Source organism: Chiloscyllium punctatum, chromosome 10, assembly GCF_047496795.1.
Source record: "Chiloscyllium punctatum isolate Juve2018m chromosome 10, sChiPun1.3, whole genome shotgun sequence".
NCBI lineage: Eukaryota > Metazoa > Chordata > Chondrichthyes > Orectolobiformes > Hemiscylliidae > Chiloscyllium > Chiloscyllium punctatum.
The window spans coordinates 38215926-38229793 of record NC_092748.1 but is presented as its reverse complement, the minus strand read 5'-3'; the positions used below and the strand labels follow the sequence as shown (position 1 = coordinate 38229793).

Sequence of the window (13868 nt, the reverse complement as noted above, 5' to 3'; positions counted from 1 at the left end):
AGGATGTTGCCAGGGTTGGAGGATTTGAGCCATTGGGTGAGGTTGAATAGGCTTGGGGCTGTTTAACCTGGAGCATCGAAGGCTGAGGGGTGACCTTATAGAGGTTTATGCAATCATGAAGGGCATGGATAGGATAAATAGACTTTTCTCTGGGGTGGGGGAGACCAGAACTAGACAGTATAGGTTTAGGGTGAGAGAGGAAAGATATAAAAAAGACCTAAGGGGCAACTTTTTCATGCAAGGGTGGTGTGTGTATGGAGTGAGATGCCAGAGGAAGTGGTCTAGGCTGCAACATTTAAAAGGCATCTGGATGGGTATTTGAATAGGAAGGGTTTGGAGGAATATGGGCCAGGTGCTGACAAATGGGATTAGATTGGATTGGGATATCTGGTCGGCATGGATGAGTTGGACTGGAGGGTCTGTTTCTGGGCTGTACATCTCTATGACTCTAAGAGCTACATTGGATCCAAAACATTAATTCTGTTTCTCTCTCAGATACTGCCAGACCTGCTGAGTTTCTCCAGCATTCTCTACGTTTGTTTCAGATTTTCAGTACCTGCAATATTTTGCTTTTATATAACCCACAATTGCCATCACTCCACAAACTTCTATTTTGATTTAGGTTTTGGATGTGGGATGAAATTATATTATATCTTCCATATTGTAGTCAGATAATGTCAACGGGATGTGGATGCAATTTTCAACTACCAATAGTTGACGAGGTACTTGTTGGGCAGTGAACTATCTTGTGATACTTAAAGCAAACCACAACATGGGTCAGGGAGATCAAAGCACTCTGTGTGACCAACAGGAACATTGATCAACCTGTTGTTGACAGACCTCGCTACAGAACACCACTTTTACCTACCACCCAACCGTATAACTCATCTGTAAAGGAACACATCTAACTCAGCTGCTTACAGAATTCTCAACATTCCTTAAATGGCCTGCCACAACTCTTCTCCTTCAACTGCATCCTCCAAACCGCTAACTCTACAACCTAGAAGCATTCTGAAGCATTGAATATCAAATTTTAGAGTCTCTGACCTAGAACTTTCCAGTAAATGAGTGACATGGTGGCTCAGAGATTAGCACTGGTATCTCACAGTGCCAGGGACCCAGGTTCAGTTCCATCCGAGGGTGGAGTTTGCACATTCTCCCCGTGTCTGTGTGGGTTTCCTCCAGGTGCTCCAGTTTCCTCCCACAGTTCAAAGATGTGTAGGTTAGGTGAATTGACCATGCTAAATTGCCCATCGTGTTCAGGGATGAGTAGGTTTGGTGTATTAGTCAGGGGAAATGTAAAGGAATAGGGTAGTAGGCGAATGGGTCTGGGTGGGATATTCTTCGGAGGATTGGTGTGGACCTGTTGGGCCAAATGGCCTGTTTTCACACTGTTGGGATTCTATGATTTCGAAATCAGTTGCATGGAGGTGGCCACACACAGTGGGGAGTAAATCATGGCCATCCCAGGGAATTAGGCAGTGTCCATGAAAGGGATAAAATGAATCAGACAGGGACTTGGTCATTGACACTTAGGTACCAACAGGTAGGTCACAGACATACTGATTTCTAAGGCAGTGCAAGAGGTCATCATTTTACTGGCATTGCAGGAGAATAAGAGAAGAAGATAAACTTTCAAACCGAGTTGAGAATCCAACAGAGTACAAGGAAAGCAGCAGCTGGTACTTGGAAGCACACACTCAGTTTTCAGGAAATAACACCTGGTCTGCCTCAGAACCAACATATAGACCTTACGGAATCCGAACATGGTTTTGAGCACACTCTCAATGAGCTCTTTAACAACCTCAATCTTCATTATTAAATCACCAGATAGTTCTGGGGCTGTAAATCCCTCTGGCCTAACGTCATTTTTGGTGAAAGAAAACCGGTATGCAAATGTCTTCATCCATTCCTGCTATTTGAGGGACCTAAAAATCCAGCCTAAGATTTCTAAATTTGATACTCTGTATTTTAATTAATGTAATTGGGACAAAGCTGAAAGCTGCTTTTGCCCTAGTTCACTATAAAAGTAGGATATATATATAAACCCTGTCATTCATATTGAGCTAAACCAAGGGAAGTTCTTGAGTAGGTTGTTATATGATCCACTCAGGTTGATTAGCAGACTGCCTAGCAACGGCCTCAGGGTAATACAAGCATAAATATGTTAATACATTCTTTAAGCCACAGGATATTTATACTCAGTGGTGACCCCCAGAATGGGGGCAGTGAGGAATTCAGCAGTGGTAATGTCACTGAATGTCAAGTGGATATGCTTAGATTCTCTTTTGCTGGAAATGTTCATTGTCTGACACTTCTGTTCAGTAAATATTACATTGCCACTTATTAGCACAAGTCTGAGTGTTGATCAGAACTTGCTGTAGACAAATAAGGATTTCTTCAGTATACGAGGAATTGCAAATGATACTGATCTCGTCAAGCATTAGCAAACATCCCCCGTACCGACCATATGATGGAGAAAATGTCATCAATAAAGCAGCTGAAGATGTTTGGAAGTAGAACGCTATTCTGAGGAACTCCTACACCATAGGAAGGTATCAGGTTAACAGATATGAAACATTCAACTCCTACAGACGACATTGCTCCAGGATTTTGCTTCAAAATATTACATCTTCAATTTGCATAACTATGTAGGATACTTTATGCTCTGTACACATTGTAAAATTCTTTCTGCTTTTCAAAATTTGTACTTTTAATGTGACCTCGCATTGGAACTCAAGAATGTAGATGCCATTTTCTCTGCAGCTTGAACTGAGAAAGCCACAAGTGTGTAATGATAGATTCACAGAGTAATACAGTACAGAAACAGACCATTTGGCCCAACTTGTTCATGCCGACCAGGTTTCCTAAACTGAACTAGTCACATTTGCCTGCATTTGGCCCAAATCCTTCTAAACCTTTCCTTCCATGTACCTTTCCAATGTCATTTAAATGTTGTAATTGTATTTGCCTCTATCACTTCCTCATTCCATCTATGCACCATCCCCTGTGTGAAAAAGTTGCCCCTCAGGTCCCTTTCAAATCATTCCCCCACCCTGGAGAAAAGACCTTGGCTATTCATCTTATCTTTACCTCTCAGGATTTCATAAACTTCTGTAAGGTTACCTCTCATCCTCCTACGCTCCAAGAGAAAAAAGTTCCAACCTATCCAGCCTCTCCCTATAACTCATACCATCCAGTCTTAAATTTTTTTGCACCCCTTCCAGTTTAATAATATCTGTCCTGTAGAAGGGCGACCAGAATTGTACACACTACTCCAAATGTGGCCTTAGCAATATTTTATACACTCGTAACATAACATCTCAAATCCTGTACTCAGTGCTCTGACCAATGAAAGCAAGCATGCCAAACACCTTTACCACCCTCTCCTCCTTGACCTATCACCTTCATCCCCTCACCCACTCACCCATTGTACTGTATGCTACTTTCTCCCCACCCCCACCCTCCTCTAGCTTATCTCTCCACGCTTCAGGCTCACTGCCTTTATTCCTGATGAAGGGCTTTTGCCCGAAACATCGATTTCGAAGCTACTTGGATGCTGCCTGAACTGCTGTGCTCTTCCAGCACCACTAATCCAGAATCCGGTTTCCAGCATCTGTAGTCATTGTTTTTACCTCTTTGATTTTAACCCTACTGCGAATCCTCTTGCAAGGATGCCTGCCTTGAAGAAGTTTTCCTCCTCTCTCTACAAGAATCTCAGGGAGTCCCTCTCCCACTGCAACTCCCAAGTCATTTCCTCTGCCCTGAAGCTCTTCAACCATGTCATGACGCCTGGAGGAAGAACGCCTCATCTTCCGCCTCGGAACACTTCAACCCTAGGGCATCAATGTGGACTTCAACAGTTTCCTCATTTCCCCTTCCCCCACCTCACCCTAGTTCTAAACTTCCAGCTCAGTAACTGTCCCCTTGACTTGTCCTACCTGCCTATCTTCTTTTCCACCTATCCACTCCACCCTCTCCTCCTTGACCTATCACCTTCAACCCCTCCCCCACTCACCCATTGTACTCTATGCTACTTTCTCCCTACCCCCACCCTCCTCTAGCTTATCTCTCCACACTTCAGGCTCACTGCTTTTATTCCTGATGAAGGGCTTTTGCCCAAAACATCGATTTCACAGTTACTTGGATGCTGCCTGAACTGCTGTGCTCTTCCAGCACCACTAATCCAGAATCTGGTTTCCAGCATCTGCAGTCATTGTTTTTACCTTTACCACCCTATCTACCTGGGACGCCATTTTGAAAAGATCTATAGATATCTACACTCCTAGGTCTCTCTATTTGACAACACTCCCAGGGCCCTGCCATTAACTGTATAATTCCTGCCCTGGTTTGTTTTACCAAAACACAAACCTCGCATTTATCTAAATTAAACTTCATCTGCCATTCCTTGGCCAACTGACCCAGTTGATCAAGATCCCATTGTACTCTTACGTTACCTTCTTCACCATCCACTGTACCAGCAATTTTAGTGTGATCCACAAACTTATTAATCATGCCTCCTATATTATCAATCAAATTGTTTATCGAAATGATGAACAACAGTGGACCCAGCTTGCTTGCCTTGTCTATTTAACTTGTTCTCTTTAACTTCTGTACCAGTTTAAACCTCCTCACATCTAACTACTTCTTTCCCCCCCGCCCCCCCCCGCAATTCGCATTCATCTGCCTTATCCTCTTAATCCTGCTCTTTTTGAAACCTATTTTAAAGTTCAATCTGACTCTTACTAGGTAATACCAAAACCAGAATTCCAGAACAGTTCTGAAAAAGGGTCAACCCTGTTTCCTGCTGAGTTTCTCCAACAATTTCCGTTTTTGATTCGGATTTCCAGCATCTGCCGTTCTTTATTTTATTTCTCTTTTAGTGTTCCATTAAGCTCTATTAACATTACTCACAGTGACAATGCAATCCTGTATTTCTTCCATGAGTTTCAAAGCTTTGAAAGTGCTTATAATATACCATTAATGGCATAACTTTGTAGTTATTAACTAAATGTAATTCAAGACGTTTTCATATGACTGTTAGCTAAATGTTTTGTAGCAAGTTGTATTGTTGTTCATGCTTAAGAAGTGAAAAAATTGGGTTCTAACTCCCCCTTCCCCTTCAAATATGTTGTTATTGCTCTCATCTTTGGAAAATCTACTTTTGTCTTTTCCGTGCTTGTCTGAAAAACCATTGCACAATCTTGAATCTTACTTTCACTGTCAAAATCATTTAACATGTTGTTATCCTCCAGATACTTGTCCACCTTTTTCACAACACCATGTTGGAATGCCTCCAGTCAAGTGTTTTCCCCAGTCTCAGCACAGAAACAGCCCTCAATAAAGTTACATCATAGAAAACTTATCACATAACCATAAACCATTGCTCCACATTCTTTTGACATGTATGTCCTTTGACATAGCTAACGAGATTATCCTTCCCCAGGCCTCTACTCTGTATAATGGCCAATTAAGACCAAGGTGAAACTAGGATAATTCTAGAAAGTAGGATAATTTGCTTTTCTGGGTATGCGGTCATCATCTGTCTGAGAAGTATTCTTGTAACCAGAGTATGCAAGATGAGAAAAGGGCAAATATCAGTAAATTGGAGATTGAATTACAGCTAGTCTTAAAACCTGCAGTTGAGAACACAGAATTCATGTGAAAGGTAATGCAAGCAAAGCTTTCTATAAATATAACAGTTTTCCTTTTGGCAACAGGAAGATAATATAACTCCAGCAGCCCTTGGTGAAGCCACATGCAAGGGATGTGGCTGTTTGTAGCAGAGGGGCAGCTTGTGAACTGAATGTGTTGTTAGTCGGTTGCAAAGGAACTCTGGAATGCCAAGCCATCAGCATTACCATAGCTATCACCCATTATGTGCAGTATCTGTTTATGGAACATTTTAGCCTTTTTTTAACAAGAAGGACTTGAGGAAAAACACGATGAAGTCAAGGAAAAAGGTCATACTGGAAACAGAGCAGGCTTTTCAGTGTTCTGAAGGAGAGTCAGATTGGACTTGAACTGTTATCTCTGCTTCTCTCTCCATAGATGCTGACAGAGCAGCTGGGTTTCTCCAGCACTTCTTGTTTTTCCTTCAGACCTCCAGGATCCACAATATTTTATTTTTATGACAGATTTAAGTGCACTTTAAAGTAAAGTGTATTTGCATACTATTCTTTTAAAAAAGGCACAGAGGCAAAGTATGATTAAAATGCTAATAAGTTATAAGCTTACAAATCATTTACTCAGAAATGTAACTGTAAGAAATTAATTTCCCTGAGTCCGTAAGTACTGTAAGAAATTCATTACATTGACTTGACAAGAACCTCAAGAACCTTTGTATTTAGGAGTGGAGAACTCTGGATCCAAGTACAGGTTAGGGATTTTCCAAGTGTCTCTATGATTCTTTATCTTTGTCTATGTCTATGTATCAGACTGCGAATTTTGTCAATATTGATGGTAAATTGGCAGGAAAACAGCATTCTAAAGAAAGCAGGGGATTAGGAGAGCAAAAAGGGGCCATGAAATTATCTTGGCAAGTAGGGTTAAAGAAAATCCCAAGGAATTCTATACACGCATTCAAAGCAAGAGGACAACTAGGGAGGAGGTAGGACCATGCAAAGGTAAAGGAGGGAACTTGCGCTTGGAGGCAGAGGATGTGGGTGAGATCCTAAATGAGTAATTTGCATCAGTATTCGCCCATGAAAAGGATATGATCGAGAGTGAGATTTATGTGGAGCATGCTAATATGCTATGGAATTTTGAGATCAAGAAAGAAGTGGTGTTGGGTCTCTTGTAGAGCAGTAAAGTGGGTAAGTGTCTAGGGCGCGATGGTTTCTACCCCAGGTTTTGAGACAGACAAGACAGGAAATTACTGGGACCTTGACCAAGATCTTTGTATCCTTGTTAGCCACTGGAGAGGTCCTAGAGAATTGGTGAGTAGCTAGTTGTTCCTCTGTTCAGGACGTGAAATTGAGATAATCTAGGACACTTGATACTGGTGAGACTAACATCGGTGGTTGGGAAGCTATTGGAGAGAATTCTTAGGGATAGGATTTACATGCATTTAGAAGAACGTGGCCTAAAGAGGGTCACTCAGCATGGCTTTGTGCAGGGCAACTCATATCATACCATATTGATTGAATTTTTCAGCAAAGTGACAAAGATGATCAATGAGTGCCGAGCACAGCATGTTGTTTCCATGGATTTTAGGCAAGGCTTTTGGCAAAATCCCTCATGGTAGGCTTATCTAGAAGATTAAGACTTGGTCACATGGATTCAGAATTGGCTTGCCCATAGAAGACGGAGGGTAGTGGTGGAAGAGTGTTTTTCTGGCTAGAGGTCATGACTGGTGGTGTTCTGCATGGATCCGTACTGGGGCCTCTGCTGTTTGTGATATATATAAATGACCTGGATGAAAATGTAGATGGGTGACTCAGTATGTTTGCAGGTGATACAAACATTGGTGGAGCATGGATAGTGTAGAAAGCTGTCAAATGCTACAGTGGGATATACGTCAGTTGCACATAGGGGCAGGAAAATGGCAGATGAAGTTTATCCCAGGTAAGTGCGAGGTGCTGCATTTTGGAAGATCAAATGTGAAGGAAAAGTATACAGTTAATGGCAGGACCCTGAACAGCACTGATGTCATAGGATCAAAGAGCTGGACAGCATGGAAACAAACCCATCAGTCCAACTCGTCTATGCCGGCCAGATATTCTAAATAAATTTAGGCCCATTTGGCTATATGTGGCCCATAGCCCTCTAAACCCTTCTTATTCATATACCCATCAGATGCCTTTCAAGTGCTGCAACTGCACCAGCCTCCACCACGTTCCTTGGCAGCTCACTCCAATCACATACCACCCTCTGAATGAAAACATTGTCCCTTAGGTCCCTTTTAAATCTTTCCCATCTCACCTTAAACCTATGCCCTTTAGTTTTGGACTCTTTGACCCTGGGGAGAAAGACCTTGTCCATTCAAATTAACCATGCTCCTTATGATTATATAAACCTCTATAAAGTCACCCATCAGCCTCCAATACTCCAAGTCACCCCAATTCAACCTCTCCCCACAGCTAAAACCCTCCAACCCTGGCAACATCCTTGTAAATCTTTTCTGGAAACTTTCAAATTTCACAACATCCTTCCTATAGCAGGGAGATCTGAATTGCATGCAGCATTCCAATATCCTGTACAGCCGCATCATGACATCCCAACTCCTATACTCAATGTACTGATCAATAAAGGCAAGCAAACCAAACACCTTCTTCACTATTCTGTCTACCTGAGACTCCACTTCCAAGGACCTATGAATCTGCACTCCAAGGTCACTTTGGTCAGCAACACGCCCCAAGACCTTACCAATAAGTGCATAATTCTTGGCCTGATTTGCCTTGTCTAAATGCAGCACCTCACACTTATCCAAATTAAATTCCATCTGACACTCCTCAGCCCATTGGACCATGTGATTAAGATCCCATTGTAACCGAGGTAACCTTCTTTGCTGTTCACTACACCTCTAATTTTGTAACCTCTGTAAACTACCAATCATACCTCCTATGTTAAGATCCAAATCGTTTATATAAAATGATAAAAAGCAGTGGACCCAACACCGATCCTTGTGGCACACCACTGGTCACAGGCCTCCAGTCTCATTCCTGTCCCTCAGGATTCCCTCCAACAACCTGCCCACCATTAATGTCAGGCTCACTGGTCTATAGTTCCCTGGCTTTTCCTTACCACCTGTCTTAAATAATGGCACCACGTTAGCCACCTCCAGTCTTCCGACATTCACTTGTGGCTAACAATGTTACAAGTATCTCAGCAAGGCGCCCTACAATCATTTCCATAGTTTCCACAGAGATCTAGGATACACCTCATCAGGTCCTGGGGATTTATCCACATTTACACATTTTAAGACATCCAACACCTCCTCCTCTGTATTATGAACATTTTTCAAGATGTTGCTATTTATTTCCCTACATTCTATATCTTCCACATCCGTACCAAAGTAAACATGATTCTAAATGCTCATTTAGTATCTCACACAGCTTCTGCGCTTCCTAACCTAGATGGCCTTGCTGATCTTTGAGGGATCCTATTCTCTCCCTAGTTATTCTTTTGTCCTTAATCTATTTTAGAATCCCTTTGGATTCTCCTTAAACCTATTTGACAAAGCTATTTCATGTCCCCTTTTTGCCCTCCTGATTTCCCTCTTAAGTATACTCCAACTGCCTTTGTATTCATCTAAGGATTCACTCTATCTCTGCTATCTATACCTGATTTATGCTTCCTTCTTGTTCTTGACCAAATTCTCAATTTCTCTCGTCAGCCAGCGTTCTCTACACCTACCAACCTTTCCTTTCACCCTACCAGGAACATGCTGTCTCTGGACTCTCGTTATCTCATTTCTGAAGGCTTCCCAATTTCCAGCCGTCCCTTTACCTCGAACCACCTCCCCCATTCAACTTCTGGAAGTTCTTGCTTAATACCAACAAAATTGGCCTTCCACCAATTTAGAACTTCAACTTTAGGTGTGGTCTATCCTTCTCCATCACTATGTAAAGCTAATAGAATTATGGTCGCTGGCCCCAAAACGTTCCCGACTGACACTTCAGTCACCTGCCTGCCTTAGTTCCCAAGAGTAGGTCAGGTTTTTAGATTATCTACAGTGTGGAAACAGGCCCTTCAGCCCAACAAGTCCACACTGCCCCTCCAAGAGGAAACCACCCAAACCCATTTCCCTACCCAATATTTACCCTGACTAACGCACCTAACACTGTGGGCAATTTAGCATGGCCAATTCACCTGATCTGCATGTCTTTGGATTGTGGGAGGAAACCGGAGCACCCGGAGGAAATCCATGCAGACACAGGGAGAATGTGCAAACTCCACACAGACAGGCGAGAATCGAACCCAGGACCCTGGTGCTGTGAGGCAGCAGTGCTAACCACTGAGCCACCGTGCTGCCCACTGGCTTGCCTTATTTCCCAAGAGTAGGTCAAGTTTTGCACCTTCTCTAGTAGATACATCCACATGCTGAATCAGAAAATTTTCTTGTACATACTTAACAAATTCCTCTCCATCCAACCCCTTAACACAATGACAGTTCCAGTCCATGTTTGGAAAGTTAAGATCCCCTACCATAAGCACCCTATTATTCTTACAGATAACTGAGATTGCCTTACAAATTTGTTTCTCAATTTCCCGTTGACTATTGTGAGGGTCTACAGTGCTTCTCCATTTGGCCATTCTTTTGGTCACCTGTTCTAACACCTCTTTAAATGCACCAGTGTCAAGTGTTCTTTACATATGTTTCTGTGAAATGCCTGGGATGTTATACCACATAAAATGCACCAAATAAATGTACAGGTACATTGCCACTTGTTTTAATATCACAAGGTGTGAAGCTATTTGTCCTTACCTTCCATAAAGTATGGTCCAAGTTCAATCCGCCACACAATCTGCCCTTTCTGTGTTCCATTTACACCCCGGTTTTTGGAGTCCCAAACATTTCCTGGGGAAATCTCATCTGTAGGAGAAGGGAAAAGAAAATAAAGATGAACCTAGCAATGTACACTTTATTTAGTTCCATCCAGCACCCAGAAAAATTCTAGGTAAACTAAAATGTAATTGATAAAATACCTGTCAGAAAATGAAAAGATGTTTTTGCACTGGCCCAAAGGTAGGGCCAGTGACTACCAATGCATCACAAGGGCCCAGAGTTAGTCTGGTGTGTAAGCCAGCACTGGTGTAAAGCTGTATTCAGTGTAGATGAACCTTGTTAATTAAACAATTCACCTTCCGATTCCCCAAAGCGTGTCCAACATCTATGTGGCACAAGTCAACAGTGTGATGGAATACTCCCCAATTGCCAGGATGAGTACAGCTCCAACAACGCTCAAGAAGCTTGACACCATTCAGGTCAAAGCAGCTGCTTGATTGCTATCATAATAACTGCCTCCACTACCAACACTCAGTAGTAGCGCTGTCTACTATCTCCAAGATGCAATGCAGAAATTCACCAAAGATCCTCAGACAGTACCTTCCAAACCATGACCACTTCCATCTGGAAGGATAAGAGCAGCAGATACATGGAAAAACCACCACTTGCAACTTCCACTCCAAGCTACTCACCATCCTGACTTGGAAATGCATTGTCGTTCCTTCACTGTTGCTGGGTCAAAATCCTGGAAATATCCCCCTAAGGACACAATGGGTCAACCTACATATTGGCCGCAGAGGTACAAGATGGCAGCTCACTACCAACTTCTCAAAAGCAACAAGGGAAGAGCAATAAAAGCTGGCTAACTAGCAATGCCCACATCCCATAAGTGAATAAAAAAAATTTGCAAATGATCATTACTGCCAACACATCAAAGATTGCCTCTAGAGTTTTCTGGCACAGTCATAGTGTCTCTGTCCCTTGTCAGAAGGTCTAAGTTCAAGTCCCATCAGCCTCAGAGGTGTGTCTTAACAGACTGATTTTCTTTTTTAACATATCAAAGGTAGCCACAGTAATCTATAGAAACAAATCCATGCATTTCATACTGAATATTTCTGAAATAAAAACAGAAGTTGCTGGAGATGCTCAGCAGGTCAGGCAACATCTGCAGAAAGAGAAGCAGAATTAACATTCCAGATCAGTGGCCTTTCCTGAGAAATGGAAATCTGTAACAAACTTTAAACAAATACAAAGACAGAGGAAGAGGAGAGAGGAGAAATATCAAAAGGGATGCTCTGTTCTCAGTTGGGAGGCAGAAGAGATGAAATGACTAAAGGGGGGGGTGGCAAAGACTAAAGGAGATGGTAATGGGACAAGTAAAGAAACAAGATGAGTCTGGAAGAGATGTAAATGGAAATAACAGAAACATGACCAACAGCTGCTAACTGAAACAATCAGGGGCAAAGATCATGGTCTGGAAACAAACTCGTCCAACTTTTCTTGTTTGAACAAGAGCCAGACATTGCATCAATACAATCATCAATTTTTTAAAAAATCTCAAGCAGAGTCCTGAGCATTTAACCAAAGTAGGTTCCACACATCCCACATAAAAACAAGGATTATTGTGACACATGCGTTCCCAAAGTATCATCTCTTACTTGTAGAAAATTTGTGAATTTTAGTTTTGTCCTCAGGCCTCCTCCCGAAACCTCTCTTTCCAGTGCACTGATTACAGTATCGATACCATTGCCTACCCGTGTTCTGTAATGGAAAATTTCATCAAATTTTTCATCAATTTCCACCTTTCTATTTCTGATTTTTCTCTTCCTCAACTTCTACGTCTTAATTTACAGGGACAATATTCACAATAAGCAGACACATACCCACAGCTACTTTGACTACACTTTCTCCCATTCATCTTTTTTTTAAGAAATCTATATTCATTCCTGCAGTCTCCAAGTCTCCATCACATCTGCTCTGTCAGAACCACCTTCCATACCACTGCTTCACTGTGGGTTGACAGGGATCTTGACTTTGTCAATTCAATATCCCACACTTCAACTTTCATTCCTTCCCCTGCCTCCAAGGACACAATTAGATTCCCCTATCTTCACCTTCCACACTGTTAGCCCCTGCATCCAACAGGTTATCAGCTAACATTTTCACCAGCTCCAACATGATGCCACCAAGAAACACATCATCCCACCCCTACGATTTCTGCAATCCAAGGAGACCCTTCAGTCCATGTCATTATGATTCACTCTTCAATCATTCCCAAAGCCCCTTCCTTCCCATGAATGCTCCTCATGCAAGAGCAGGAGGTACAATGCCTGTAGTTTAATCTGTAACAAGTGAGATAGAAGGAATGTACTGACAATCAAGCCTTGCAGAACTGAAAAGGGTTGAAAAATTGTTCTGAGGAAGAGTCATGTCAGACTCAAAACATTAGCTCTGTTTTTCTCTACACCAATGCTGCCAGACCTGCTGAATTTCTCTGGTGCTCTAGGTTTGAGCCATCAATGTAAGTAAGTTGATTTAATTACCAAAGTATCAATTGCTTCTCTTTTGTCCTACTATCCAGAATAAAATAAATGTCCATTAAGCTTCTTTAAGGAAATCAATATAATCCATTTATTATGAATAAAATTTATTCTTAAAACAAGTGGGTAACATTGGCTATCAATGAAGTTACGATCTGGAATCAAAACTATATCCCATTAATTCCACATACACACAGTTGCACACACACAACACACACATGCACAAGTCTCTGCAGAGATAACAAGTTCTTGAAATAGGCAAATCAATCCCTGTGGGCCTTAGAGTTTGGAAAGAAAGGGTAAAATGAGATGTTTTCCCACATCCACTGAGTCTCCTATTGATGAAGTTGAATTGCTGACAGCTGTAAATTGATGATTAACATTCACCACTGATTTCAACCAACTTAGATTTGAGTCAGTGTGAACTCGTCACTGTTTAGCCCATTTGCTTTTTGCCAGATAGACAAAAATATTGGTTATTGGACACTCTTGTCAGGTTCCTAGGAATACCTGCTGAGAAACAGAATTTCAGCAGAGAGACTTACAACTTTTGGCATGCCTTCCTTACTCTGACATGTGGGTCTATAAAACAGAATTCTAAGGCCAGAAGGGTTGTTAGACAATCATTAGCATTGAGGACCCCTAGCCCTTTCAAAGCAAAGTTTTTTCCAGTAATTAAGACAATAAACTCCACCTCTTATCTCTTTGAAAACTTTGCTTGACTGTTTCTCCAAAGTCACCCAAACTGAAGTAAACAGCAGATAAACAACAGCACACATTAAACTGCTGGTTTCATTTACAATAAATCATATAGTTAAAAACTCTTTTCAATCCAGAGAAGTTAGTTTGAGTATACTTAAAACTCATCCAGCTTTTTT

General features: G+C 41.8%; 1 protein-coding gene across 2 annotated transcripts in view; it reads right to left on the bottom strand.

The window, feature by feature from the left end:
- Positions 1–13868, bottom strand: part of hecw2b (HECT, C2 and WW domain containing E3 ubiquitin protein ligase 2b) — a 338435-nt gene that overhangs the window by 166830 nt on the left and 157737 nt on the right. For both annotated transcript variants that reach the window (XR_011961647.1, XM_072578957.1), the window contains exon 3: positions 10430–10537. Coding sequence is in view for 1 of the 2 variants with exons in the window: in XM_072578957.1 (XP_072435058.1) it covers positions 10430–10537 (108 nt within the window). In the remaining variant the exon portion in view is untranslated. The remainder of the gene's footprint in view (positions 1–10429; positions 10538–13868) is intronic.